At 56.1% G+C, this 24,162-nt stretch overlaps 12 protein-coding genes across 12 annotated transcripts; 7 read left to right on the top strand and 5 right to left on the bottom strand.

Annotated features, from left to right (window-relative positions):
* Positions 1 to 319: 319 nt before the first annotated feature.
* BU26DRAFT_156870 (uncharacterized protein) lies at positions 320 to 1,637 on the bottom strand. Its single transcript, XM_033820070.1, has one exon. It carries the CDS (start codon positions 1,310 to 1,312, stop codon positions 425 to 427), a length of 888 nt encoding a protein of 295 aa, XP_033677215.1. The 5' UTR covers positions 1,313 to 1,637; the 3' UTR covers positions 320 to 424.
* Positions 1,638 to 1,734: 97 nt separating this feature from the next.
* On the bottom strand, positions 1,735 to 4,382 carry BU26DRAFT_570897 (uncharacterized protein; the record flags this gene model as incomplete). Its single annotated transcript, XM_033834076.1, has 3 exons — positions 1,735 to 1,922; positions 1,977 to 4,235; positions 4,361 to 4,382. 3 exons carry the CDS (start codon positions 4,380 to 4,382, stop codon positions 1,735 to 1,737), a joined length of 2,469 nt encoding a protein of 822 aa, XP_033677214.1.
* A 202-nt stretch (positions 4,383 to 4,584) lies between these two features.
* BU26DRAFT_570896 (serine/threonine-protein phosphatase-like protein 2A activator 1) lies at positions 4,585 to 6,167 on the top strand (the record flags this gene model as incomplete). Its single annotated transcript, XM_033834075.1, has 3 exons — positions 4,585 to 5,225; positions 5,273 to 5,624; positions 5,673 to 6,167. 3 exons carry the CDS (start codon positions 4,585 to 4,587, stop codon positions 6,165 to 6,167), a joined length of 1,488 nt encoding a protein of 495 aa, XP_033677213.1.
* Positions 6,168 to 7,053: 886 nt separating this feature from the next.
* Positions 7,054 to 7,875, top strand: BU26DRAFT_524400 (uncharacterized protein). The gene has a single exon (XM_033830277.1). It carries the CDS (start codon positions 7,073 to 7,075, stop codon positions 7,463 to 7,465), a length of 393 nt encoding a protein of 130 aa, XP_033677212.1. The 5' UTR covers positions 7,054 to 7,072; the 3' UTR covers positions 7,466 to 7,875.
* Positions 7,396 to 8,504, bottom strand: BU26DRAFT_156823 (uncharacterized protein). Its single transcript, XM_033820069.1, has one exon. The coding sequence runs from the start codon at positions 8,204 to 8,206 to the stop codon at positions 7,604 to 7,606; it is 603 nt and encodes a 200-aa protein (XP_033677211.1). The 5' UTR covers positions 8,207 to 8,504; the 3' UTR covers positions 7,396 to 7,603.
* A 240-nt stretch (positions 8,505 to 8,744) lies between these two features.
* On the top strand, positions 8,745 to 11,440 carry BU26DRAFT_438628 (uncharacterized protein; the record flags this gene model as incomplete). Its single annotated transcript, XM_033824297.1, has 5 exons — positions 8,745 to 8,847; positions 8,893 to 9,045; positions 9,096 to 9,959; positions 10,008 to 10,178; positions 10,230 to 11,440. 5 exons carry the CDS (start codon positions 8,745 to 8,747, stop codon positions 11,438 to 11,440), a joined length of 2,502 nt encoding a protein of 833 aa, XP_033677210.1.
* A 543-nt stretch (positions 11,441 to 11,983) lies between these two features.
* On the bottom strand, positions 11,984 to 15,433 carry BU26DRAFT_438947 (uncharacterized protein; the record flags this gene model as incomplete). The annotated part of the gene is made up of 5 exons (XM_033824319.1): positions 11,984 to 13,223; positions 13,272 to 14,107; positions 14,158 to 14,555; positions 14,606 to 14,979; positions 15,030 to 15,433. 5 exons carry the CDS (start codon positions 15,431 to 15,433, stop codon positions 11,984 to 11,986), a joined length of 3,252 nt encoding a protein of 1,083 aa, XP_033677209.1.
* A 77-nt stretch (positions 15,434 to 15,510) lies between these two features.
* On the bottom strand, positions 15,511 to 17,850 carry BU26DRAFT_524395 (uncharacterized protein). Its single transcript, XM_033830276.1, has one exon. The coding sequence runs from the start codon at positions 17,679 to 17,681 to the stop codon at positions 15,828 to 15,830; it is 1,854 nt and encodes a 617-aa protein (XP_033677208.1). The 5' UTR covers positions 17,682 to 17,850; the 3' UTR covers positions 15,511 to 15,827.
* BU26DRAFT_524394 (CDK-activating kinase assembly factor) lies at positions 17,804 to 19,552 on the top strand. The gene is made up of 2 exons (XM_033830275.1): positions 17,804 to 18,391; positions 18,445 to 19,552. The coding sequence occupies exons 1-2, from the start codon at positions 17,994 to 17,996 to the stop codon at positions 19,115 to 19,117; spliced, it is 1,071 nt and encodes a 356-aa protein (XP_033677207.1). The 5' UTR covers positions 17,804 to 17,993; the 3' UTR covers positions 19,118 to 19,552.
* Positions 19,553 to 19,984: 432 nt separating this feature from the next.
* On the top strand, positions 19,985 to 20,921 carry BU26DRAFT_156800 (uncharacterized protein). Its single transcript, XM_033820068.1, has one exon. The coding sequence runs from the start codon at positions 20,126 to 20,128 to the stop codon at positions 20,753 to 20,755; it is 630 nt and encodes a 209-aa protein (XP_033677206.1). The 5' UTR covers positions 19,985 to 20,125; the 3' UTR covers positions 20,756 to 20,921.
* A 147-nt stretch (positions 20,922 to 21,068) lies between these two features.
* On the top strand, positions 21,069 to 22,081 carry BU26DRAFT_156769 (uncharacterized protein; the record flags this gene model as incomplete). Its single annotated transcript, XM_033820067.1, has 1 exon — positions 21,069 to 22,081. A coding segment is annotated over one exon (966 nt), but the record flags the coding sequence as incomplete, so codon positions are not given.
* Positions 22,082 to 22,579: 498 nt separating this feature from the next.
* BU26DRAFT_524392 (uncharacterized protein) lies at positions 22,580 to 23,719 on the top strand. The gene has a single exon (XM_033830274.1). It carries the CDS (start codon positions 22,751 to 22,753, stop codon positions 23,474 to 23,476), a length of 726 nt encoding a protein of 241 aa, XP_033677204.1. The 5' UTR covers positions 22,580 to 22,750; the 3' UTR covers positions 23,477 to 23,719.
* Positions 23,720 to 24,162: the final 443 nt, after the last annotated feature.

The following is a 24,162-nucleotide window of genomic DNA, read 5'->3' as shown; positions in this document are numbered from 1 at the left end:
TGATTTGGCATTTGTTTGACATGGTAAAACTCCTTGGGGCGTTCTACGATTCCGCAAGGAGCGGGATAACGAGTGAAGCATTAAGGGCGGAGTTGGGGGCGAGACTATAAAGGAAGAGAGGGACTGGAAGTTTTCCGGGTAAGCGCATGCTTGACGACAAGTAGTCGAGGGAACTCGTGCGTGGGTGAGTATACTCAAAGAAATGTTATGCATAATTTTCTCCGGTAATACGCCAAGGCTTGAGAGTTTACACCAAGCTGGACCCGGTGTCTCTTCATCCTTATCACGTCACTCAGACCAGGCTCGTACGAAACCCTCAAAAGGGGACCTCCGCCGCTACCATCTCTTTACTCCCCATGGCTCATCCCCACAACCATCCCTCAATCCCACGAGCTTGATCCCCGAATTCTCCCGGAGGAGCTAACTACGCCCATAACTTGCTCAGCCACGCTACAACTACCCGGTACGCATGCTTCGCTCCAAGACCCACTGGCACTCTCTCGCGCATGAAACCACAGAGCCTCTTCACCCGGTCGAACGCCGTCTCGTCAGCAGGCGTGCGGGCTGCGGTAGTAACGCCCCAGATAGCTTCCCGCAGTGCCGGCCGTGGATGTTTGGCTGCTAAAGCAAGGAAAGCGGCGGCGTCGCGGATGTCCTTCATCGTGAAGCCGCCGAGCAGGAAGATAGCAGCTACGGCAGCGAGGAGGGAGGAAAGGACGACCACAGTTGCTGCGAAGCCGTCCTTCTCCTCGGTATCGTGTTTCTGTGATTGGTGAGAATGGACGATCTTCCTTGGAGTGGTTGGGAAGGCTTTGGCCGATGTCGAAGCCTCGGTCATCTGCACAATGATGCCTTCGCCCGCCTCGGAGCGGCTAGAGTGGCGTGCCGTGGAGCTAGGAGTCCCAGTCAAGAGCGACTTGATATACGCATCTTGGTCGTCCGGTGTGCGTGTGTTCATCTCCGCCTCGGGTTGGCCGATAGTCGTAGATCGCGCCTCCTTCTCCCTAGCCTCTTTCTTCCTCTTCCGTTCAGCCCTTCCCGCGCGCTTCCTCCCCCCATTCTTAGCTTCTGCACCGTCCACTGTGCCCTGCGTCCCCGAGCCCGCTGTTGTACTTCCACCGGCTGAGCCATTCGGCGTCGGCGCCCCCATGGCAGCCTTCACCCTCGTGGCGATGGCTTTTTCTTCCGCGGCATCCTCCTGGTCTTGCTTGACAAGGCGGGATACCATCTGGATCTTGCTGCCGCCGCCCGGGAGACCGCGCAGTTTGAGGAGCTCTTCGAGGTCGGCGCTTTTCATTTTGTTGTAGGTCATGGTGAAGGGCGGATCGTCCCGGGTGGTGGGGATGTCGAAATGGTGAGAGCGTGGATTGTAAGAGATTGGTTGGGGTTGTGAGTATGAAGTCAGTGGCCTGTGTGGGGTGTTGATGTGGGGAAAACGTAGATGGTGATGCAGCGAAATTTCGAGGTGCGCTGGATTTAAGAGGCCAGGGCGTTACCAGGCTGCTGAAGTGAAAGCGGTGAGACGAAATGTAGATTGAGAGTGAATGACCATAGTCCACCCGATGAAAATGGAAGATCTCTGACGACAAGGCGACGCCGGGGAAGATGATAGGAAGCATATACAACGGGTTGGGTATTGAGGATATCATATCAGACGAGCGCAACGGCGTGCTACCAAAATAGTAAATCCATCATCCAACATGCGACTTTAAACACGGGAACTTGTAGGCTCATTTACGGAAGAACCGGGATCTGCGTGATCCATCGGGGCACCTCCCCCCAATCTTCATTGTTCTGGTATTCGTTGAACAGAGCAGAGCGTATTGCTGCTGCCTGCGCCGTGATCTCTAGGACCGTGAATTGACGCAACACACCCCCAGAGCCGCAGTACTTTTTGAATATTCTTCGGAAAACATCAGGGCCTATACGTAGATCAGGAGCCGTTTAGAACTCAGATACCAATCATGAAGACTCACCCGCATACTTTGTCAGCCCGTCAATTAGGGCTTCCATCTGTGCATCAGTCCACCCCTCTGTTGCGACAGGCGAAACCCGACGTGCCGGAGACAAGCGCTCCCTGAAGAGCGGTATGCGCTCGAACCTGATCCCATTCGCGTCTCGCTCGTCAAGATCCGCAACTAGCAGGTTAAATAGATGCTCCTTGAACTCTAGATGGGGTCGCAGGAATGGATCGGGCTCATATTTCAAGCGCCAAACGTGGAGGTCATGCCACCGTTTGTACCGTAGAGTAAGAGACTCATCGCAACGTCTTCGTTCCTCCTCTCGCTCTTTCCGTTGTTGGGTAAGTTCTTCGTGGGTCCATTTTCTAGTCCCGGCTTCTAATTGGCTGAGTATCGCACAGTAGGTCTCGTCGACTTTGCGGAGTGGTACAATAAGCTGGCTATCGACATCCTGTACAAGCCGGTCATTCCTGTACCGCTGCGGAAGAGGGATGTTCCAACGGGCGATCGTGTCCTTGAACGACACAATGGCGTGGACGAAAGGGTAAAGAACACGCATTGCTTCCAGAGATCGCGAAAGATCCCTATAATGTTGTTCCAGCCAACTATGCAGTACTTCCAAATACCGAGTGAGAGATCGGAAGAGATAGCCATACGCATCGGCCTTAAACGTTCGTCGATGCTTTTCATCTTCGTTATGACGGATTTCCTGAAGCATGGCTTGTAGTTGTTTGGTAGTATCAGAGACCTCTTCGAGCGTTAGATTGGGTTGTTGAACAAGTTCCACTGCTGCTCGACAAGCTTGCCTGATGTCGGCTCCATCCTTCGTCGCACAACTTCCGCGCCGCGCATTGGAATCAAGAAATTCGAAAACGCGATCGAGGTCGGTGGCGGTGTTGGCATCGCCGTCATGACTTTGGTGATCACTGACTTCTTCTGCTTCCGATTCTTCTATATTTTCTGCATCGCCAAGGACCGAATCCCGATCGGCTTCGTGGCCCTTAGTATTAGCCTCCTCTCGTACCTCGTCAGACTCGTTCTGTTCTCCCGTCTCGGAGTGATCGGCGGTAGGCTCGACTTCCTCCGCTTCGTCTACTCTTGAGCTAGTGGCAGGTGCTCTTCTGGATCGCATTGGTTTGCGTCGGACAGGGAGTGCCTTCTCTGTGTGCTTAGCGTTAGATCTCGTCTGTCCGCCTATGGGAACGGTAGTGGAGCGTGTTGCCTTCGCTGGTGGGCCCCTCTTCTTGACCAACTCCGACCTGGTCTCCATGATCTCGATGTCTTCGGTCTGTGGCTGTATGTCGAAGTCATTCTCATCGCCCAGCTGTAGTGAGCTGTCATCTTCTAGTTCATATACCGGGATCTTGGATGGCGCCTTTCCTGGAAGAGCGCGCTTCGGCTTCCGTACGGGGATGACAACCTGAGGTTCGTTACGTCGGAGTCGTGTCTGCTTCTTGGTCGTAGCATCCTCGGCTGCTTCTGCCTCCTCCATCGCCGTCCCATTTCGCCCCTCTATCCTCGGTGACTTCGAGGGGCCCTGTGTTGTTTGCTGTTCATTCTCGGCCTTGCGCTTCGATCTGGTCTTAGCATGAGCACGAAAGCCCGGCGTCTTCGCGAAATCCACCCTGGAGAGGTTCGCCTCCTCGCCCGCCAGTCGACCGCTCTTCCGCCGATGTTCTCCTGAATTGCGCAGATCATGCCCGCCGATAGTAGGACCCGACGGAAGGGCTTTCTTCGTAGCATGGAAGGGCTTCCGAGGATACTTGTCCGGAAGTGGGCGCGTGAGTATCGACTCTGGGTGTTCATCCTCTACCATAGCCTGCTCGACTCTCCTAACCCTCTTCAAGGGCGCGCGATTGACCCTCTCGGGCAGCTTGAACGGCGAAGTATCGCTAGCTTTCTCCGGCGACTCTGGGGGCAAGAAAGGATCACCTCTCCGCGCAAGGTTTGTCCGCGGGTTCCTCGCCAGATCTTCGCGCAAGAAGCTGGGCCGCTTGAGCTGGCCAGCCCTTCCCTTTTGCCGCACCATATTTGCGGGGCTGCTGGTAATTCCGAGGGTTCGAGAGCTTTGCGACGGGGGAGAGGAGGGAGCGGGATAGGAAATGGTCTGGCGTCTGTCAATGCGGACGGCGTTCAGGAGATTTGCGCTTCTGATGGCGGAGTGGCCTGGTGGCTGCTGCGGTGACGACACAGCTTCTTGCGATTCAGAGACCAATTGTTGCTCGGCCGACTCGTTGCCCGAGCTTTCGCATGGCGGAGAAAGGTCGAGCGTCACTGTGCACACTGTCAGCTCGGCTTCGGGAAAGGACGAAGCTGGGGGTGAATGGAGCAGGCCTCGCGGAAGCTTGAGGTTGCTACGCGCCGGCTCAGTATAGCTGCTTTGCATTGGGGAATCGTACCTCTGCTCTTTCGAGGCGACATTGCGGCCTGTGCCTGTACTTCAAGTAACTGTCCTGGCTAGATATCGCATGGCGTGAAAGCTATGGCGGGTGGCGCTGCGGGGTGGGGTGAGGAATCGGGGAGGTTGGCACGCAGGCCCACTTCGGCAGGTACGCGCTGTCACGAGCCTGGAACAGTTAGAAAGCCAAGACCTCTACCTCGACCTCTACCTCGACATCGCAATATGGCCGATTCAGACTCTCCTTCGCATACCCTGCGAGCCCTCGACCGCAATATAGACCACAGCTTCATCCTTCCCGTCAAGCGCATAAACGATGGCGACGACGTATCCTTCTTCCTCGCCAGCAACGCCTACGCCGACATTATGACGTTCATCTTCCAGCTCAACGTGTCAATGCTCCCCCGAAGAGTTAAGAATGAGCAGCAGAAATCAGAAGTCGCCAAAGAATGGACGCTGCAGGACCCAGACGTCTCTTACCCGCCTGTCGTCCAGAATCTCGCTAAGCTTCTCGAGACATTGGGAGCCATCATCGACGAGGCACCCCCGGATCCCGGTCCGCGCCGATTTGGCAATATCAGCTTCAGAAAGTGGTATGACCTCGTGAAGGAGCGTGTCCCGGATCTCATGGACCAGTATCTTCCATCCGACATTCTCACTTCCGCCTCGACTGGAGAGGTGTCCGCCAAAGCCGAGCTAGAAGCCTACTTGACCGGGAGCTTTGGAAGCGCTCAACGTCTAGACTACGGCACGGGTCACGAACTGAGTTTCATAGCATTCCTAGGAGGGCTGTGGAAGCTGGGTGCATTTCCCGAGAGTGTGGACGGGAGTCAAGAGCGTGCGATTGTGCTGGGCGTCATTGAGCCGTACGTTGCACCTAGTCCTATATCTGACCCTTTATTGACGCTCCTAGATATCTACAACTCATCCGGCGTTTGATTCTGACGTACACCCTCGAGCCTGCAGGGTCACACGGGGTTTGGGGCTTAGACGACCACTCCTTCCTCCCTTACGTCTTCGGATCTGCGCAATTTTCGCCAGCGATATCCTCACCGTCTGGAATTGCCGCCGAGGGTTCTCTGCCAGACGCCCCCAATCCAGCAGACGTAGCGAAGGCAAATGTGGTCCAGCGGGAGCGGAAGCGCAACATGTATTTCAGCGCTATTGGGTTCATTTATGATGTGAAAAAGGGCCCGTTTTGGGAGCACAGCCCCATCCTGTTCGACATATCCGGCGTCAAAGCGGGGTGGGCTAAGATCAATAAGGTAAATGCGCTCTACCCCAGCATGAATGTCGCTCTAATACTGCGATAGGGCATGCTGAAGATGTACAACGCGGAAGTGCTGTCCAAGTTTCCAGTCGTGCAACACTTTCCCTTTGGATCGCTGTTTGCATGGGAGCGGGATCCCGCTGCCAAGCAGATTCAAGCAAGCGTGCATACGACCAGCCAGCCAAAGACCATTGTGCCTTCGTCGAGGCCGCAACCTCCGCCGCGGGATCCGTTGGCGGAGATGGGAACCCAGAGCACTCGCGCACCTTTTGCGCCAGGTGGAATGCCCCCCATGAGCGGCACAGCAGCGCCATGGGCATCCTCACGCGTCCCTTCGCGCCCATCGGTACCTGTCCCTAGTGGTCCAAACCAGCCAACGGGTGCCCCATGGGCCTCTACCACGCCGTTGCCGCCGCCTTCCGGAGAGACAACGACTGCGCCTTGGGCTAGACCGGGAGGAACCGTAGCACCGACAACTGCACAGGGGCCAGCTCCAAGCACCCGGGCCCCTTGGGCGGACAAGAAGCCGCAGAGCTAGATTCGAGAAGCTGGCCCTTCTCTCTACCATAGCATGATAGACTAATGGCGCAAGACATCGAGATGAGGTGCATGAGGCGGAGTTAGGGCACAGTCAACAGTCCATCTGCTAGGCGAGTTATGGCAAAGGAAACGGGATTGGACAAATTAATGGGTGCATGTATCTCGTTGGGGAATTGCGCGTCCGCACGCCACGGGCGGAAGCAGCGGGCTGTGCTCGTCATGCCGCGCCAGTGAACCACTCAGCAGCACAACGGACGGCATGAAACACAAGTCTCAAACGGGCTGCATCCAGCACGCACAGACCGCTATTTTTGGCGGAGATAGCGCACTGCACGATGCTTTTGGCGTGCATAAAGCTGTGGGGAGCGAGCGCTGCGCTGTGATTGGCCGGCGGGGCGCAGCTTCCAGGCCCGCCAACACGAGCACGCAGCTCCCTCGAGGCGGCGAGGCCCCTTCTCACTCTTTAACTGCCTGCGATCACGCTCCCGCTTTTCCATTCCCTGCCCCATTTGTGCGCACTTCGCTCACCTTTTCTCGCCTTGTTGTCGGTGAGAAGCGACCATTGCCCATTGACCATTGACCGGCCGTGCCAGAGCGAGCTGTTCAGAGCTGCCAAAATGCCCGGCGTTCGTGAGTAACCTTCGACCTCTTCACCGACCCCAGCGCGCCCTTTCCTGCGCGTGAGCACCCCAATGCCGCTGCCCGTTTGCCCTCGAGCGCAGTGGCCATGCCGCCTGCCTATTTCTGCGCGCGTTGCTGCTTCCACCTTCACCTCACACCCGTGCCCCGTCGCAGGAACCTCGCCGCTCCGGAAGCCCCCACTCTCAGTCCAGCCCGCAATTCTTCAAGGTCGCACTTATCTGACGCATTCTACCATCTACAGCTCTCGACGCGGTCGACAAGATGAAGACCGTCCTCAAGAACATCTTCAAGTCGAAGAAGAAGCAGCCGGCGAAGAAGGACGACGCAACGCCGACCGCGCCCGCCGACGCGTCCTCGTCCACCCCGAAGCCCACTGAGACCACGCCCGCCCAGCCAGCCCCAGCCACTGCCCCCGAGCCCGCAAAGACCGAAACCACACCGGCAACGGGCAGCGCGCCGGCGGCTCCGGCTCCGGCTCCGGCTCCAGCACCGGCTCAGGGCGAGGACACGAAGCCGGAACAGGCGGCCTTGGCCGAGGTGAAGAAGGCGACTGAGAGTAGGTACAATTCCAATTACATTCCGGAGCGGAATTCACGCTCGCCCAACTATTGGGACGGATCGCGGTGGAGGCAGAGAGCCGGCCAAAGCAACTGAGACGGTCATCGGCAGCCCGCGGCATCTCGCGGTGAGAGCAGGAGACGACGTACACCTGCGTCTCTTCCCACAGATCCCGGGTTATGGGCTCTGATATCTCTGCCGAGACATCGAGCCGACATTACGACTGCGACGACGTTACGACCTCTCATGGCTCCACGCCCACACCACATCCATCCTACTGCATACGGCCTTTTCCTTTCTTTCCGATACCCCTACCTTTTTCCTGCCTTTTCCATGGACGGTTTTCACTTCTTGTACATCCCCACGGACTAACATGTTTTTTGTTTCAGCACCCGAACCAGCGGGTGCCGTCGCTCCCCCGCCACCTACTGCCGCCGAAGCGCAGCAGCCCACCACTGCTCCGTCTGAGCCAAAGCCGGCCGAGGCGAAGGCGACCGAGACCCCAGCCACCACCACCCCGGCTCCCGCACCTACTGCCTCTGAGCCTGCGTCGATTCCCCCTAAGCCCGCGCCGGGCATGAGTGCTACGAGTGGCCCTATGACCGACCTGCCGGACTTCGAGAAGGAGGAGGAACCAGCTGCGGCTGCCCCTGCTCCTGCTCCTGCCGCAGCCCCCGAAGCGACACCCGCTGAGAAGAAATAGCCCGTTCTTCCCATGAGAATCTCTTTGCGGTTTCTTGTCGCTGTCGAAACCTTTTTTTCGCTGCTCGCGGCAGCATCGAGCAGCGATGAAACGATACATGCGGTGCACTTTATATCCGGCTTGCTCGATCTCATCCACGTTTTAAAATGAAAACCCGAAAACAAAGCTCAATGGAGGAGTGGTTTTGCGACTGTACACAGTAAGGGGGTTTGCATATTCACGTGGGGACCATGGTGGAGGGCGCATCATGCTGTCATGTCCCCGTTCTCATTTCGACATTCCCCATTTCTTTTCCTTAATCCTATACCCATCTGTGTTTGAGCGAGGGGCAGTTAGCGGAGGTGTCCATGGAGTTAATCAGAAAATCGAGATGTCATTGTCTCCCATGGTTGCTGTGAAGCTCTTGAAGCGGTGATGCTGGCTCGGCAAAACCTTCCACCGCAGCTCGCCTGGAATAGCCTAGCGCGGGGTACCTACACGTCAATTATTGCCCCGCCGTCACGTCTCGTCGGAGTGACACGCTGCTCTGCACGCGAAATATCGTTTCCCCCCTAGACCCAGGGTATAAGTATACGCCTCCAGACGCCGACCAGAGAGTGTTCCTCAACATCAACACTTCAGCCTTGACTTCAGCCTTCACCAGCAGGCAGCAACGCCGCCAAACTAACGGAGATGCCGCCAAAATCGGGCCACCAGCGCGCGAAGAACGTGGATTACGAAGAGGAGGATGTGTATAGTGATGAGTACGACGAGGGAGAGGAGCAAGGTGGTGACGGTTTGTGAGACCCCGTGGCTGGGCTACGCAGGCTGACGACCACAGGCATGACGGACGAGGACCGCGAGCAAATGCGGATAGGCACGATCAACGTCAGGGAAGCTCTGGACCCAAGCGTGAAGGTGACAGATGCCCAGATACAAGAGGCTTTATGGCACTACTACTACGACGTGGGCAAATCTGTATCGTATCTGAAGAGTACGGCGACTTTGGCTTCTTTTATTGAGAGATCTCTGACAATATCCCAGACAAATTCGCTCCTTCCCAGCCGAAGCCGGAATCTCAGTCGAAGAAACAGAAGGCGGCTTCCCGGTTCGACCAGGCAGCAAACGCTGCGGGAACGAAGGTCCCCACTACTCCTGGTAAGCAAACTTTGAAGCAAGCACAAAAGTCAACCTGCAACGCACCGAGCCTGAGAGAGATGGTGGGGGCACCTCGTCAGAGTATGAGCGCATCTTCAATCCGCCTTAGAGCACTCCATACGCCTTGCTCCGCGGACTACATGTCGGCTAAGGCTACGACTTTCTTCTGGGATACGCCTTGGGGCAATGTACCACGCCACAGGCTTGGCCCAATTACGGTAGAGCCTCGGTATCTGGGTGGAGGCTTGCTGGGAGGCTCATCAAAGTTGGCTGCGCTGGCCGCAAAGCGAAAGCAGAAGCAGGAGGAGGCAGCATCGGCAGCGAAAGCGGGCGATACAAAAGCAGAGACAGACAAAGCCGTCGCGCTTCTGGACAAGCTTAGCGTCAAGGGAAAAGACCCTACGCCATTCATTCGGGGCGGAGTCTGCGAACCCCAGCGGAGGCCTGTCCAGAGGTACCCCGCCAGGAAGCGATCACCATCTCCTCCTCCCGCTGAGCCCGAAGTTGAAGAAGCTTCACTGGAGCCTGCACAGCCGGCCATCGAGTTTCTGGATCTGCGGGCCAAGCCATCTATGTTCGCTTCGACTCTCTGCGGAACCGAAGATCAGGTTCGAAAGCGACAGAAGCTTGAAGTTTCATCCTTTCCACTCCCGTACACCACATTCCAAGGATATAGCGAGGCCAAGCCATTTGCGGGCCCCAGTCCCGATGACATCGTTCTCCGGGCTCAGGCGCGAGGTGCGGGGCATGGTTGACTACTACCCGCGAACTCTGCATCGGAATCTAAACCGCGGACAGGGACGAAGGCCAAACCCGCCCACCACAAGAAAGCCACTGGAGAGAAGCTAGCGGATTCTGTCGAGAAATTGACGGTAGAAGAGACACCGAAGGTTAAGAGTAAGAATTTGAATGTAGTTGAGGAGTTTGAGAAGAGCGGCATGAAGAGAATGGCCAACTTTGTGGTCATTGGTAAGTGAACGTTTTGACTGGCGGTTCATTCGTAGTACTGACAATAGAAAGGCCATGTCGACCACGGCAAGAGTACGCTAATGGGCAGGCTTCTCTACGATCTGAAAGTCATCGATCAGCGCTCCGTGGACAAGCTGCGAAAAGAGGCGGAAACTATCGGCAAGTCATCATTCGCTCTTGCATGGGTTATGGATCAGACAAGCGAAGAAAGAAGTCGAGGAGTCACTGTCGATATCGCTACCAACCACTTCGAGACCGAGAAGACGCGCTTCACGATACTAGACGCGCCAGGTCACAAGGACTTCATACCGAACATGATCGCCGGGGCGTCTCAAGCAGACTTTGCCGTACTTGTCATAGACGCGGGCACGAACAGTTTCGAATCAGGCTTGAAGGGGCAGACCAAGGAGCATGCCCTTTTGGTTCGAAGCATGGGTGTCCAGCGTCTTATCGTGGCCGTCAACAAGATGGATACCGTATCATGGAGCCAGGAGCGTTTCGAAGAGATATCGCAGCAGATGGCCGCTTTCTTGACCGCAGCCAGCTTCTCAGCCAAGAGCATCACCTTCATTCCCTGCGCCGGTCTAACCGGCGAGAACGTCACTCGAAAAGCCGCCGACCCTCAGGCGGATTGGTACACAGGCGAGACCCTCATCGAAGCGCTCGACTCCTCCGAGCCCGCGAAGCGCAACGTCTCGAAGCCCCTGCGTCTCACAATCAGCGACGTCTTCCGCGGCGGCATCACGAACCCGATCAGCATCTCCGGCCGCATAGACGCCGGTTCCCTGCAAGTCGGCGACACCATCCTCGCCATGCCCTCCGCCGAACCCGCAACCATCAAAGCCATCGAGGTGGAAAACGAGCCCGTAGACTGGGCAGTCGCGGGCCAGATCCCCGTCCTCCATCTCGCGGACATCGATCCCGTGCATCTGCGTCTCGGCGACATCGTGTGCGACCCGAAGAACCCGGTCAAGCTGGTCGGGGAGTTTACGTGCAAGATCCTCGCGTTCGAGCATGTGCTCCCCATGGCTGTCGATGTGTTCAGGGGACGCCTGCAGGCGGAGGGCAAGGTTACGCGCCTGGTTGCTACGCTGAATAAGGCGAGTGGCGAGGTCGTCAAGAAGCATCCGCGGATCGTGAAGCCGGCGGAGGTGGCGCGCGTCGTGGTGCAGCTGGAGAGGGAACTACCGCTGGAAGCAGGGACGAGAGTGGTGCTGCGGGAGGGCGGGAACACAGTGGCGGCTGGATTACTCGAGAGCTGAGGAGCATGAGGATTGCTCGCCAAAGAAGTCATCATAGCAAAAAGACCAAGATAGCGAATCTGAAATATACGTCTTCATTGGTACAAATAACTAGCTAGGTGAATACACGTACTTCTCCTACGCCCAGTATGTCAGGAGCTCACCTTCCTTCGACCTCGCCTTCACCGGATCCAGCAAGGCTTTGGCCTTCTCCGCCTCCTCCCGCCATTCGGGATGCGTCTCGCCCAGCGTGAACGCCAGCTCGACGTATTCCTCAAGCAGGTTCAGCCACTGGCAACATTGCTGTGCTTTCGCCTCGATCAGGTGGTGTCTTTCCTCGCGCGCGCGCCGCCGCGCCCGCTGCCGTTCCTCCGCTCGTTCTTCCGCTGCGAAGTCCTGAGCCGCCCTGCGCTTCTGTTCCCAAGGTTCCTGAGGCTGGAGTAATCGCCGCTTCATTATTGTCTGGATATACTTGACGATCTCGGACCTGACTGTCGCGGCGCCTACACAAGCAAGCGGGATTAGCAAAAGGCCGCGTGAGGAAATACTGGACTTTGAGGTCCTTCATCCACCACCCGCCCCATCGAACTCCTTGTCGAGCTTGGCCAACGCCGCAGCCTTCTCAGCATCGTGCTTGACGCCCTGCACTCTGGCAGGCAACTCACGCATAACCTGCTGCACCAACTGCTCCAGATCCTTCGGGTCCTTCGGCTCTAGCTTCGCCTTGCCCTTCCCTGTATTGCCCACCACTGGCTTGACTTCCCGCTTTCTCAGCATAACCTGGCCCTTGGCATCCATGTACGTCTCGTATCCCTGCTGGTCGAGCACTTCGTCGGGGACGCGAACGTTCACGGGCTGCTGATGAGCCTGCGCTGTAGAGTTTGCAGCTGTAGAGTTTGCAGCTGTAGAGTTTGCAGCTGTAGAGTTTGCAGCGTTAGCCGCGCTCTCCTTTTCCTTTTCATAGCGTTCGAGAGCGCGGATGTGGTCTTGGTTTTCTTTGTTGCCCTCCATGAGGAAGCGGAGACACATGATGGCGTGTTCGCGGATGTAGGGGTTGTGCTCATCGTAGGAGCAGCAGTTGAGAACTGCTTCGATGCCGCCGAGGGGGCGGATCTGGTCTTGCACTTGGCGGTTCTTCCAGACGAGAGAGCTAAGAACGAGCACGGCGAGCTTCTTTAGGTTGCGCCATTCAAAGTCGGATGGCTCGTCTTGTGCTTCGTCAATGTAGGGGCGTGGCGACGGCATGTAGCCTTCAGGTGCATTGGGGCTCCCTGCGGTGTCGTAGGGTCTTTCAACGGCGACAGGTTGCGGAGCCTCGGTCTCTGCAGGCGGAGCCGGCGTAGAGTTACGCCCTGCTGCTGTAAGTGGTGGAATAGAAACCTGGCCCTTAGGAATAGCGGCGTCGAGCTCCTTGAGCAGGGTCACGAGCTCATTCGAAACCTCCCAGTTGCTGAGCATAGTCTTCCATGTCTCATGCTCGGTGAGAATGGCGAAGAATTCGAGGTACTGATAGACGCCCTCATACATCCGCTCCATATCCCATAGGTTTAGCGGAAAATCTTCGGGCTGCGCGTGGCCTGCTCTGATTTGACCTTGGAGGAAGATGAGCGCACATGTCTGCGGGATGATGTGGCGACGGAACTCCGTAAGCAGGAAGTTGACCATATGCGCATCGCCTTGGTCCACTCGCGAAGGAGTCGACTTCAGTAGGTGCTTCGAGGGTGTGCGAGCTTGGCGCGCGCGGAAGATGTTGGTGAGGAGCTTCATGATGACGGCCTGAGCAGGAGAGATGATATCCTTCGACCTACTGCGCTCGTCAGTTGTGATCTGCCAAACGCGTGAGCGGGCTTACTCGGATTCACGGAACGCGTGGTAGGCGAACGGCAACAGTCCGTTAGCCAAAATAGCTTCCATGATCTTGACCATGAACTTGAAGTACAGCTCCTCCTCTCGTAGATCCCAAGCAGCAACAAAGATGAGGAGCTCTCTGAGCAGGTTCCGTCCATTGTCCTGCGCGAGGAGGAGATGGCATCGCACGCTGTGCATGCTTCGAATGCTGCTGAAGACGGTTGGATCTGAATGATGTCCGGGTTGGCCCTCCGTGGGCTCTACAATGCCTGCCATGATGATCATGGGGAGGACTTCAATCTCAGTCGGGCCCAGAATCAACGGCACATCCGTCAGCAGGCCATGGCCCTCGTCTCCGGCGTCGTCGTAGTCGTCATCATTGTCATCATCCTCCGGCGGAGGTGAGGTTGGGGAGGCTACATCGCTGGTCAGTGCTGCTGGACGATCTGGGTCGGGCTCCAGACGCTTCAATAGGTCTTCCTTGCCACTCTGAAGGATCTCGGCACCAAACGATGGCGGGTACGTGACGCGAAAATCGATCTCACCTGCCGGGGAAGACCGATTGAAGGTCGGATCCAATAGCGGTAACAGGGGTTTGTCTGGCATCGGAGCTGCTGGCTTCTCTTCTGTGGGGGTACGAGACGGTTCGTCGCGGTTGGAGCCAGCGATTGACGACCTCATCCGATCCACCTCTACTTGCAGCTGGTTGATGCTCTCGGCGAGCGCCTGCACGCTTTCCTCGTTCTTGGCGTGCTGGTCGAGCACCTTCTTATAGGTGCCGGTCTGGGTGAGCTCGTCGCGATACTTGGCAACAACATCGGCGTAGAGCACATTCCATTTCTGACAAGATTAGCTGACGGGGCCCGACGGAATATGACTCGGCCGCTCACATTCTTGTCTTCTTCGGGCATGGTCTGCCATCGTCTCCTGCATTCTGCCGCAATTTCGTTTGCTCCCGCCTTTTCGCCCTGTTGCGCGAGCGACTTCTTGACCTCGTTACCGATCTCGCCGATGTATAGAAGAAAGGGCGATGATGCAGGCTGCTGCGGGATCTTGAACGCATCCGGGCCACGACCGGGCTGTACGGGGGGAGTAGCCTCATCCTTCGGGGGCGGCTCTCGGTCCCGCGGCGGAAAGATGTCCATTTTGTACTTCATATCCGCAAAGTTCGGTAGCTCGTTGTCGAGGTGGCTGTCGAAGAGTTCGATCCAAAGCATCAGCTTGCGTTGCTCATTCCGCGCGATGAGGTTGTTGAGGAACTGCAGACAGGTGATGAGCAGCTTCTTGTCTGGCACAACGGTTAGGGTCTTGCCATAGCACAGCCGCGAGCTCCCTTACAAGCATTGATGACGCTCTGCCATTTATCCTCATCCTGTGTACCTGCCTCACCGTCGTAGCCCCTCGCAGTCACGCGTACGGAGACATTGATCAGCGCAAAGATATCCTTGTCGAAGAGGCGGTCCGCCGACAAATTCTGCACCTTCTCGCCGTATACCAGCACATTGCGCGCTATCGAGACGAGCTGATTTAGACGTTCCAAGTCTCTGAGAAGGGGGAGCGAGTTCGAAGCTATGAGTGGGCCGGACAAGCCCTCATACTCGGGCGTGGCGGGGTCGGGCGCGGCGAAACAACGTCGTTCGAGGGCGGGAACGGCAGCTTTCAGGACGCCGGCGAGGTCGTCCCAGAACAGTTCCGAAAGGCCGAGTTCCTCGCTACTCAATCAGCATCTTCGCTATTCGTTATGGCGTCTCTGTGCGCATACCGGAGCTCGAAATTCCTCCGTGTCTCTTCGAGCGTTTTCTTGACCACATCACGCTCCAGCATGTGCAATGTGTCGTCCGTGATGTACCCCAGGTTCTGGAAATGCACAGCATATGGCGACAGCGCAAGTCTCAAGCGCGTGAGGTATGGCTTCGCGGAGGGTTTCTCCTCCACATTGTCGTCCATGGTTGGCGGCTGGCCCCACGCATGGAAGAGGCGGTATTCGGCAAACAGGCTTCGGTAGATGGCAACGCGGACGGGCGCGGGCGCGCGCAGAATGCTGCAGATGGTCTTCTCAGCCAGCTTTACGTTTATTACACTCGGGTGAGCGACGTCGAGTGACGGAGCCTTCGTGCTGCTGGGCAGGAAGAACGTTTGTGCGGCGCTAGCTACAAATTTCGGCATCGTCAACTGCCCCGCCCCCACCATATAGAGCCTCATCTCACCACCGTCAGGTGCGAAGCACTAGAACCAGTTCTTTTTTGTTTTTATTTTTTTAATCTTCATTTCTTGAACTTACGCCCTAACTACGTTCGAAGCGCCATTATCGATGCTCCAGTAGAATATGCTATGTACAGGGCGAGCGAACCGTGACAAGCACAAATTGTCAGAGCGAGCCACATTAGAGCGCCCCGCCACTCCATCTTGGAACGAAGAAAATGTGAGACTGATACATGGACGAGTATCTCTCACGGGCATAAAAATGTTCCGTTGACAAGAAACATCACGAGAGCAGAGGGATGTAGAGACGGCAGGGGCTGGGAATGGGAGACCGACTGCACGCTGTCTTGGAAAGATGCTACAAACCCTCCCCTTTCAGCCTCGCGGCCTTGAAACGACTTACTTTCTTCGTCTTCCCGTCCCGCTCTTCCACAAGCGGATCCTCCATGTCTTCTTCGGTCGGGACGAAGCCTCCTTGTCGCTGGATCATCTTGTTCCGCATTTTGTGATATTCCGCCTGTACCTCGCGGTTGACGAGCACGGCATCGAACTCATCGGGCGCTTGCGGCTCGGAGGATTGTGGTATATGCTCGACGACTGCATTGGCGAGAGGGCGGCCTGCTGGGCCTGTAGGAACAGGAGGCGGTTGAGGGACGGAAGGGTTGGGAAGCATGTCAGGAATCTGGCTAGCGGAAGCTCGTGAGCTCTTGAACCGAGATAACTTGGCAGGCGTCGAGCGTGATGCAGGTGTTCTAGGAGCAAGCGCTGATCGCTCAACAATTATGTCCGACATGGTTGGTGTTGACATCGAAGACGGCCGAACTGTCCCAGTAGGCGCTCTAGTGGGCTCTGGTGCATCAGAGACATCCAGACTATCGGCAAATCGCACGCCCTTCTTCTTGGGACTGGAGGGGGCGGGCGCCTTATCTGCTGCGTCCATTGGCTCGCCGAATTCTTCGTTCTTTTTTACGCGCAGGGTGCGCACGTCATCGACATGGTCGGCCAGCGGATGCGTGTCTGGGCGAGGCCCAACATTCTCAATCATTCGAGCGTTCAGCTTCTTCTCTAGGTCCATCATCTGCCGCTTATAGTCTTCTGTGAGAACCGACCTGGTCGTCCGACCATGCTCGTCTTCCTCTTCACTGACTTCGCTACCATACTCTTCGTCGTCCATGTCATCCGAATACCCCGCATCTGGGTCTTCCAGATCTAGCTCAGCAACCACTTGGCCGACCTCCGAGAGACCATATTGCAGCATTTCCCTCCTGAGCTCCGCATCTTCCTGGCTCTCGTCTTTTGGCATGATGTGGGTTCCAACAAGGTTTTCGTCGTCGTCAAGTTCATAGACCTTTGAGCCGGGTTTGAAGTTCATGTACTTCAGATCATCCTTAACACCAGTGTCTCGCGGCTCTGGTCCTTTCTTGGTAGATGGAGCCGGTTTCGTATCTTCAGAAAAAGACACGGATTTCTTGGGTGCAGAACGTTGAGACACCTCGGGCTTTATAGGTTCGACGGCAATAGAGGGTTGTTTCGCTTCGCTCTTTACGTTGGATGGAGCCTCTAGGGCAGCTGCTGCCCTCACTGCGGATGCTCGCCTCGGTGCCGGTACCGACGCGGGAATGCTGTTCGAGGAGGGCACCGAGCTCGCGGTTGCGGATTCACTCTTCTGCTCCGCTTTGTGCAAGCCAGCCTTCCTCAATGCCTCCATGAGTTCCGGCGCCACCTTCCCAGGCTGCGAAACCGAGCCCGATATGACGTTCTCATCCTCGTCCAGCTCCTCCTCGATATCCATCATCGGCAATCCCTCCTCGTTCTCCAGGCCGGGATCCAACAATATCGAAACACCTGCTAATTGCTTTTCAGCGGTTTCCAGTTGTTTTTCGACGGTAGAGCGGTTCTGCTGAACATAGTCAATGCGTCTCGAGATCATTTCAACGACTTGGTTAGCAGTGCGTTTGGTTTGTAGGTCTTTGCCGAGAAGCTCCTCGACTTCCTTTGCGTTAACCAGGGTGCCGCCGAGATTGTGACCTATCTCGATCATCTGTGACGGTGACGGAGAGCCTGCGTTCTGGAGCTCCTCTTTGAGCATCTCGTACTCCTCTTCCCAGGTCGACCAGTGCTCGAGGGCTATGGTGAGCTTGGCAACATTCTCCTCGAGTTGTAGCCGGCGGCGCTCGACATTCTCCATACCTTGTTGCGTGGCGGTCGCCATGTTGAGGAGCGATGGCTGAGGTGCGGTCGGAAAAAAATTGAGGATTGCCCGCAATCTTGGCACGCTAAGCCAAGACCAGGAGCTCCATGCACCCTGCCGACTGGTTGTCAGCACATCAGAAGCTCCTGGAGAGCTGGGAAGTATCATGAGTGAAGATCTCCTGAAAAAGGATCCATCGTCTCACGAGGGTTGAAGCAGAGAAGCCCGTCACTTTCTACCTTAGCTTAGTAATCAATCGAAGCTCAACCACGCAACCCAAGTTTACAAACAGCCTTTAGAGCTTCCTCCTCGACGCCACCACCTCTATCCACCATGTCGAAATCTGCCCGCGCGCCCGGCGCGTCGAGCAAGCGTCTCGCCGAAGACGGCGGTGCGTCGCCTCTCTCTCATTCTCTCCATAGCCTCTCCTTGCAGCATTCGTCCCCCTCCAAGCCCGCGCGTTCGCCCGCAGTCGCTGACCCTTCCTCAGACATTTGCCCCGTCTGCAAATCGTCGCGCTACCTCAACCCCAATATGCGCTTCCTCGTCAATCCGGAGTGCTACCACAAGATGTGCGAGTCGTGCGTCGACCGCATATTCTCTCATGGGCCTGCTCCGTGTCCGATCGCGGGGTGCAAGAGGACGCTCAGAAAGGCCAAGTTTAGGAGGCAGACGTTTGAGGACTTGAAGGTGGAGAGGGAGGTGGATATCAGGCGGCGCGTGGCTAGGGCGTGAGTAGACGCGGACGAGGCCAGACATGGAATAGGGAGCTGACAATGCGCAGGATGAACAAGCAGGAATCGGATTTCGAGACGCTCAAAGACTACAACGACTACCTCGAGACCGTCGAAGAGATAACGTGGAATCTCATTCTCAAGATCGACGTGGAGAACACGGAGCGCCGATTGCGTCTGTGGGAAGAAACACAGAAGGCCGAGCGCGATCCGAATGCTCCGAGACGCCTAGCCGAACCCGACCCTTCCCTGCCTTCAGACACCTCGCACGTTGTCCTTAAGAAAGGTGCCACGCAGCGGAAAGCCCTGGCAGCATCGTCAGGCAACACACCCGATCCATTTGGAACATCAGATGATGCGGACAAAGACGCAGGCTTCGTATTCCACGGACTAAAGAAATACGTTCCGCCGGAGCCAGAGAAGCCCTTTAACCCATTCGGCGGCTGGGGCATCGAGCCGAAATACTACGTTTTCCAGAAGGACTACGACGTCGACTGGCTTACAAGACAAAAGAACGACCCTGGTCACCTCGTCGGAGGATACGACATGCAAGACTTCTACAGCCGGTGTTTACGCGAGGCATTTGGCGGATTAGGAATATTCATCGAAGACGAGATAATAGCCCGGGAAAACCAGGCTTCAGGGGATGCTGGGGTAGGCACGCGGTCAGCCGCTACCGCTGCAGCTGGAGGTAAAGATGTGGATATGAGCGATGTTTTCTAAGTTTATGATACCCATTGGGACGGTGATACTTCATTGACGGCGTTCGGGAGCAGTGAGACTAAACCCTTCAAGGCATTTGCGGCATCAGGAAAAGCATGTAGTCTTTGGGCGATCTGTGTCTAGATTCGAGTCCTCGTGCGTCGCCTGTAGAGGACTGTGTAAGAATATATGGTTCGGACCAAAGCGCTGCCCAACTGCACCAGAGGTCAGGACAAGCTCTGCCAGCCAACAGATCGCCAGTCGCCCCGTATTTTACGGCCTGACTTTAGTATGTCCTACAGAGTCTCAGACAGGCAAAGCCAGCATCTGACCGAGAAGCGAGTTTGTGACAAACTTCGGTGGAAACTGCAAGCACCAAGTGTCTCATTCTAGCTTCCTGGAGAGCTTTTAAAGTCAGGAGATTTTCACTTTTCCTCACATGTGCGTGGACAAGACGGACATCCCACGACTAGAACCTTCCACATGGCTGACACGCACGCGCCTATCCCTTCATCCCATTTCAGGCCTCCCTTGTCGACGATACTGGATTGCATCGTCTCCGTATGTCGGCTGCCGCGCAAGCTTTGGGATATCTTAGTGTGGCTATTCAGCGAGGGTGCGCCTCTACCAGAGATGGTCTGGCATATTGTCCTGGACTCCCCTCTGGAAGTTGGGATTGGTTTCTTACTGGGAATCGTGTTTGAAGCTTTCTTCTTGGGTGCCGTGAATTGGGGCGTAGGTTGTTAGAGGTAGAGAGAGGGAACTTCAGGAGGTGTGACGTTTGGATGGGAGGATGGTAGGCGGCCGTTGGGGGATACGATCCCGTGAAAGCTTGAACATGGTCGCAGCGCGTTCTGTGAGAGCACCGCACCGAACCCCCGTATACATCGCCGGACTTCACCAGGGAAACAGGAGACGGCTTTCACCAACAGCTTGGAGCTCTCGTGCGCATAAGCCCCATCGCCGATCGCATCTCCGCCATCATCCCACCCCCACGCCCACAACCGCAACTGCACCCACATCTCCAAAATGACACCTCCTATTCCCGCCGCCAACCCTCCCACCATCTCCCCCGCGACCACGCCAAGCCCCACACCCGAACCCGCAGCCATAGATCCGAACTTCACCATCAACAACCTCACCTACGACGAATACCGCCTCTGCCCCATCGAAACACAGCACGACCTCATCCGCCTGCTCCGCAATGACGTATCCCCAGAAGCCCAACACGTGGACAACTGGCTGCTGGAGAAAGCGGCGAGCGTGCTGCAGGTCGGGATCTTCCCGCAGATGCGGATGATGCATGTGCCGCCGAAGGCGGTGAAGAGGATGCTGGACCAGGAGTATGCGAGAGCGTATTGGGAATTCGAGGGCGTTGGTGGGGAGATGGTGGATAGGGGGGTTGATGCGGATGAAGTGCCCGGGGATACGATGGGGATTGGGAGGCTGAAAAGGGAAGTGGAGAAGGAGGTGGAGGAGCCACCGCGGAAGAAGCTTAAGATTGAGAGCACGGATGATTATGAGGAGATATGTAAGCTGGTGCATAAGAAGACGAAAGTAGTCCGGTTGAAGTTTGCTGACTGCGGGCGCGCTGGTCTGCCGAGTGATTGGTATGAGAGGAGTCGGAGGCAGGAGGGGGGGGAAGACGAAGGTCGTTAGGCTGAAATACAAGGTGCCTGGAAAGGGGAGTGAGGCGTGGGAGAGGCTTGCTGCGTGGAAGGGGAGTGGTGTATTTTAAGTGGCCGATAGTAAGCTGGGTATGATACCCACAGGCGAGGGTGCGCTCTTCGCTTCGATAATGTCGGTATATCTTTGGTGCTGGTAGAGTGAATAGACTTTAGTCGTGCGAGGCGCTGTTCTTTTCACTGCTGATATCCGCCTGAATGAAAAGCTGAATGGGATCATTCACTGTGCACTTACCTCATAGCCGGGCCAAACAACGCTGCCTTGCGCCCGAGCTCAAGAATAAAACCGAGATTGTTCCATAATAAGGCACCTGACGCTCCACTGTCTTCAATTTCCACACCTCCCCACCACCCAGCCAAATCGAGCCCGCAGGAGCAAAAATATAACAACCGCTCGAAGACAACTGAGAGCCCAACAGCGAACTCGAGACAACAAATACATCAGCTCTACCAGTTTCGAGAGCTCCCTTTCTGATACTTTCCTGGTCACCATGTCGCCCTCAAACGCCGACGCCGTCGCGCATTCGACCTACACGCGCGAGCAAATGAAGCAAGTCCTCGAGGACGCCCTTTCCCCTCTACCACCCCGATCAAGCCCACTATCTCACAAGCACAGCCACCCATTGCGAGCCTTCGAATCTATCTACCGCTCTCCAACCTCCTCCTCCTCCTCTTCCGACTCCTCTTCCGATCACTCCGACGAGTCATCCATAGACCCACGAAAGCGCGCAAGCGAACGCACTCCACTCATGTCCGGAAGAACAGACTTAGCGAACACGGCAGCTCTCGCGGCAAACGCATCCCTCGTGCGCCCCTCCCCGCGCTTTATGCACGGAACACCCGCCACCCGCACCTTCGAAGTCGAGGCCTCGTTCCTGCAGGCTATGATTGGGCTACTAGAGCGGCAGGCGAACATTGTTCCTGATCACATGCTTACGAAGTCGGAGATTCGACGGATTGTGAGGAAAGAGATGGACAAGCGCGGCGAAGCAAAAGAAACGAATCCTACGAAGAGCTTGTCAGGTCTTGTCACGCCGTCGCGTGTGCTGGCGCTCACGGCGGGCGTTGCGGGGCTAGTGGTGCTGCAGCGCGCGAGGATGAGGTATCCTGAGGAGATGGCGTGGTTCTTGGATGGGGCGTGGAAAGGGGGGCTGGGGGGATTTGTGGGCGCGATGGTGGTTAAGGGTGTGCTGTGGGGGTTTGGGGAGATGGGGAACCTGAGGGGTGAGGATTGGACTGCGTGGCAGGCGTAGAAACATGCCCGGTTTGTCATATATCGAGGAAAAGAAACTGCTTGATGTTCGGGGGAGGACAACACATTCTGAATGATTGAGCACCAGGACTATTTCACCAATGGTCAATGCATAATTAGTCAGCAGCAACACATTGTTCCAACTCTAACCTTGACTCAGTTCGGCTTCCGAATACAAAGCACGTTGGCAACCTTGGAACTGTTTAGTGCCGCCCTCGGGAGTTGTCAATGCGGATCTAGGGCGCCTGTATCGGAAGTCTCTCCGACGTTACTTCCGCTGCCTAACCGAGGTCGGCTTACGTTGGACTAGTGAATCCTTCCACTTAACCCCACTTGTGAATGTTAGTGCAAGACATCTCAAAAACTCCCTGCAAGTAAACATTGACTTTGTCTTGAAAACATCGGCTCGCGGAATACCTATGTATCTTCGAGGTTAATCAATAGCATCTAGAAACTGGAAAATTCCCAGGTACACCAGCTTCCTTTTGGAGGCAACATAAATACGTATTCTCCGCTCTGCTGTGCCACTTGCTATGCATGCCCTTCCTTCCAGCGTCAGGGTGCATACTTGTGCCGTCTCAGGCAACCATTTCGGCATTCGTTCCTGTTGCCTGCATCACAGCCCATATAAAACGCCGGTATTCTTGACCTTCAGTCTCTCCATTAGAAATCCTCGCATCCCCCTCTTCATCAATCCCCTCCCACTGTACCACCACCATGGCACCCCTCGAGATCAACGTCACCGGTACCGGCAGCACCCTCCACGCTGCCGAACGCGCCATCCTCGTGCTCCAAGCGCAGACCCAAGACCTCCCCAGCGCAGCCGAAGCCTCGACTACCGTAACTACAACCGCCAACACGATCCGCGAGATGATCATGCCGCACTGCCCGCAGGACGAAGCCACGGGGCGGATTGCCGAAAACGCCGCTATCGCGCACTACTCGATGAGCACGCTGGACACCAGCAGCAAGCAGCGCAAGATCTCCGCCAGCGACTCCACAACCCCAGCCAAATACGAAACCGTCTACTCCGCGCGCGCAGAGTTCCACATCAAGTTCAGCGACTTCGCCGTCCTCAACAAACTCGCGACCCAGTTCTCCGCCATGGAGAACGTGCGCATCCAGCGCATTGACTGGAATCTGACGGATCGGACGTACGACTCGATTAAGAGTGGGGCGCGGAAGCTGGCGGCCGAGGACGCTATGCAGAGAGCGTATGATTATGCGGCGGTGTTTGCGGGAGTGGCGAAGGAGGAAGTGGGGAAGAAGGTTAGGGCGGTGCATGTCAAGGAAAGTAACTCTTACTATCAGAGTACAAGGCCGCAGTTGCATTATGGGAAGATGATGAGGGGGGCGAAGGTAGCTAGCCACGAGCTGCAGTTTCAGCCGGAGGATGTGAGACTGCAGGTTAATGTTGATGGGAGGTTTGAAGTCGGTACTTGAAAGGTTGAGATATGCGTTTGCACTCAATCAGATAGGGGGAGAGGGGTTGGTCTAGAATTGAATCGTTGGGTGAAGGCTACGCTTTCCCCGCATTCTGTTCCCCGAAGTCGAACAACACATCGAGTGCATCTGTTGCTGGTAGCTTTATTCGATATTGGGTAGGTCGTTTGACTCTGCCAAAAAATCCTCTGTGGGAATTCTCTTCAATCCAGGAACTGTCTTTGAGGTAAAGAAGGGAACCAGGACCCAGTTGCCAGTATTTTGGCTGATCCTTGCAACATTCTGATATGAGAACGCTAGAAAAAGGAAGATTCGGTGGCAGGCGTACTAGAGCATGCAGAGCGTGCGGGCAGTTTTGGAGAGGGTTACACCATGCTTTCAAGCAGAGCAAAATGTCAGATTCCTCTGCATCGAAGCTGAGTTTGCATCCGTGACAGGAGAGCTGGCTCTGTACTTTTTCGGGTCGATGGGGAACCCAAGTATCTGGCTGTGCGGGGGCTGCTTCTCGAGGACAGAGTCGCTCTACTTCTAGAGTTACTGCGCGAGACCCGCTTGAGACGAGATGGCTTCGTAGCCGCGGGATCGTTAGACCCAGAGCATGACATAGCGACATAATCCTGTCCGGCTCAGCCCAAGCCCGAAAATGTTCTCCAGCTCTCCAAAAGAGAGAATGAACGTCTTCTTCA

The sequence above is a fragment of the Trematosphaeria pertusa genome (genome assembly GCF_010094035.1).
Source record: "Trematosphaeria pertusa strain CBS 122368 unplaced genomic scaffold BU26scaffold_20, whole genome shotgun sequence".
Lineage (NCBI taxonomy): Eukaryota > Fungi > Ascomycota > Dothideomycetes > Pleosporales > Trematosphaeriaceae > Trematosphaeria > Trematosphaeria pertusa.
Note: the sequence above shows the minus strand (reverse complement) of the source record. Positions and strands in the feature narration are given on the sequence as shown.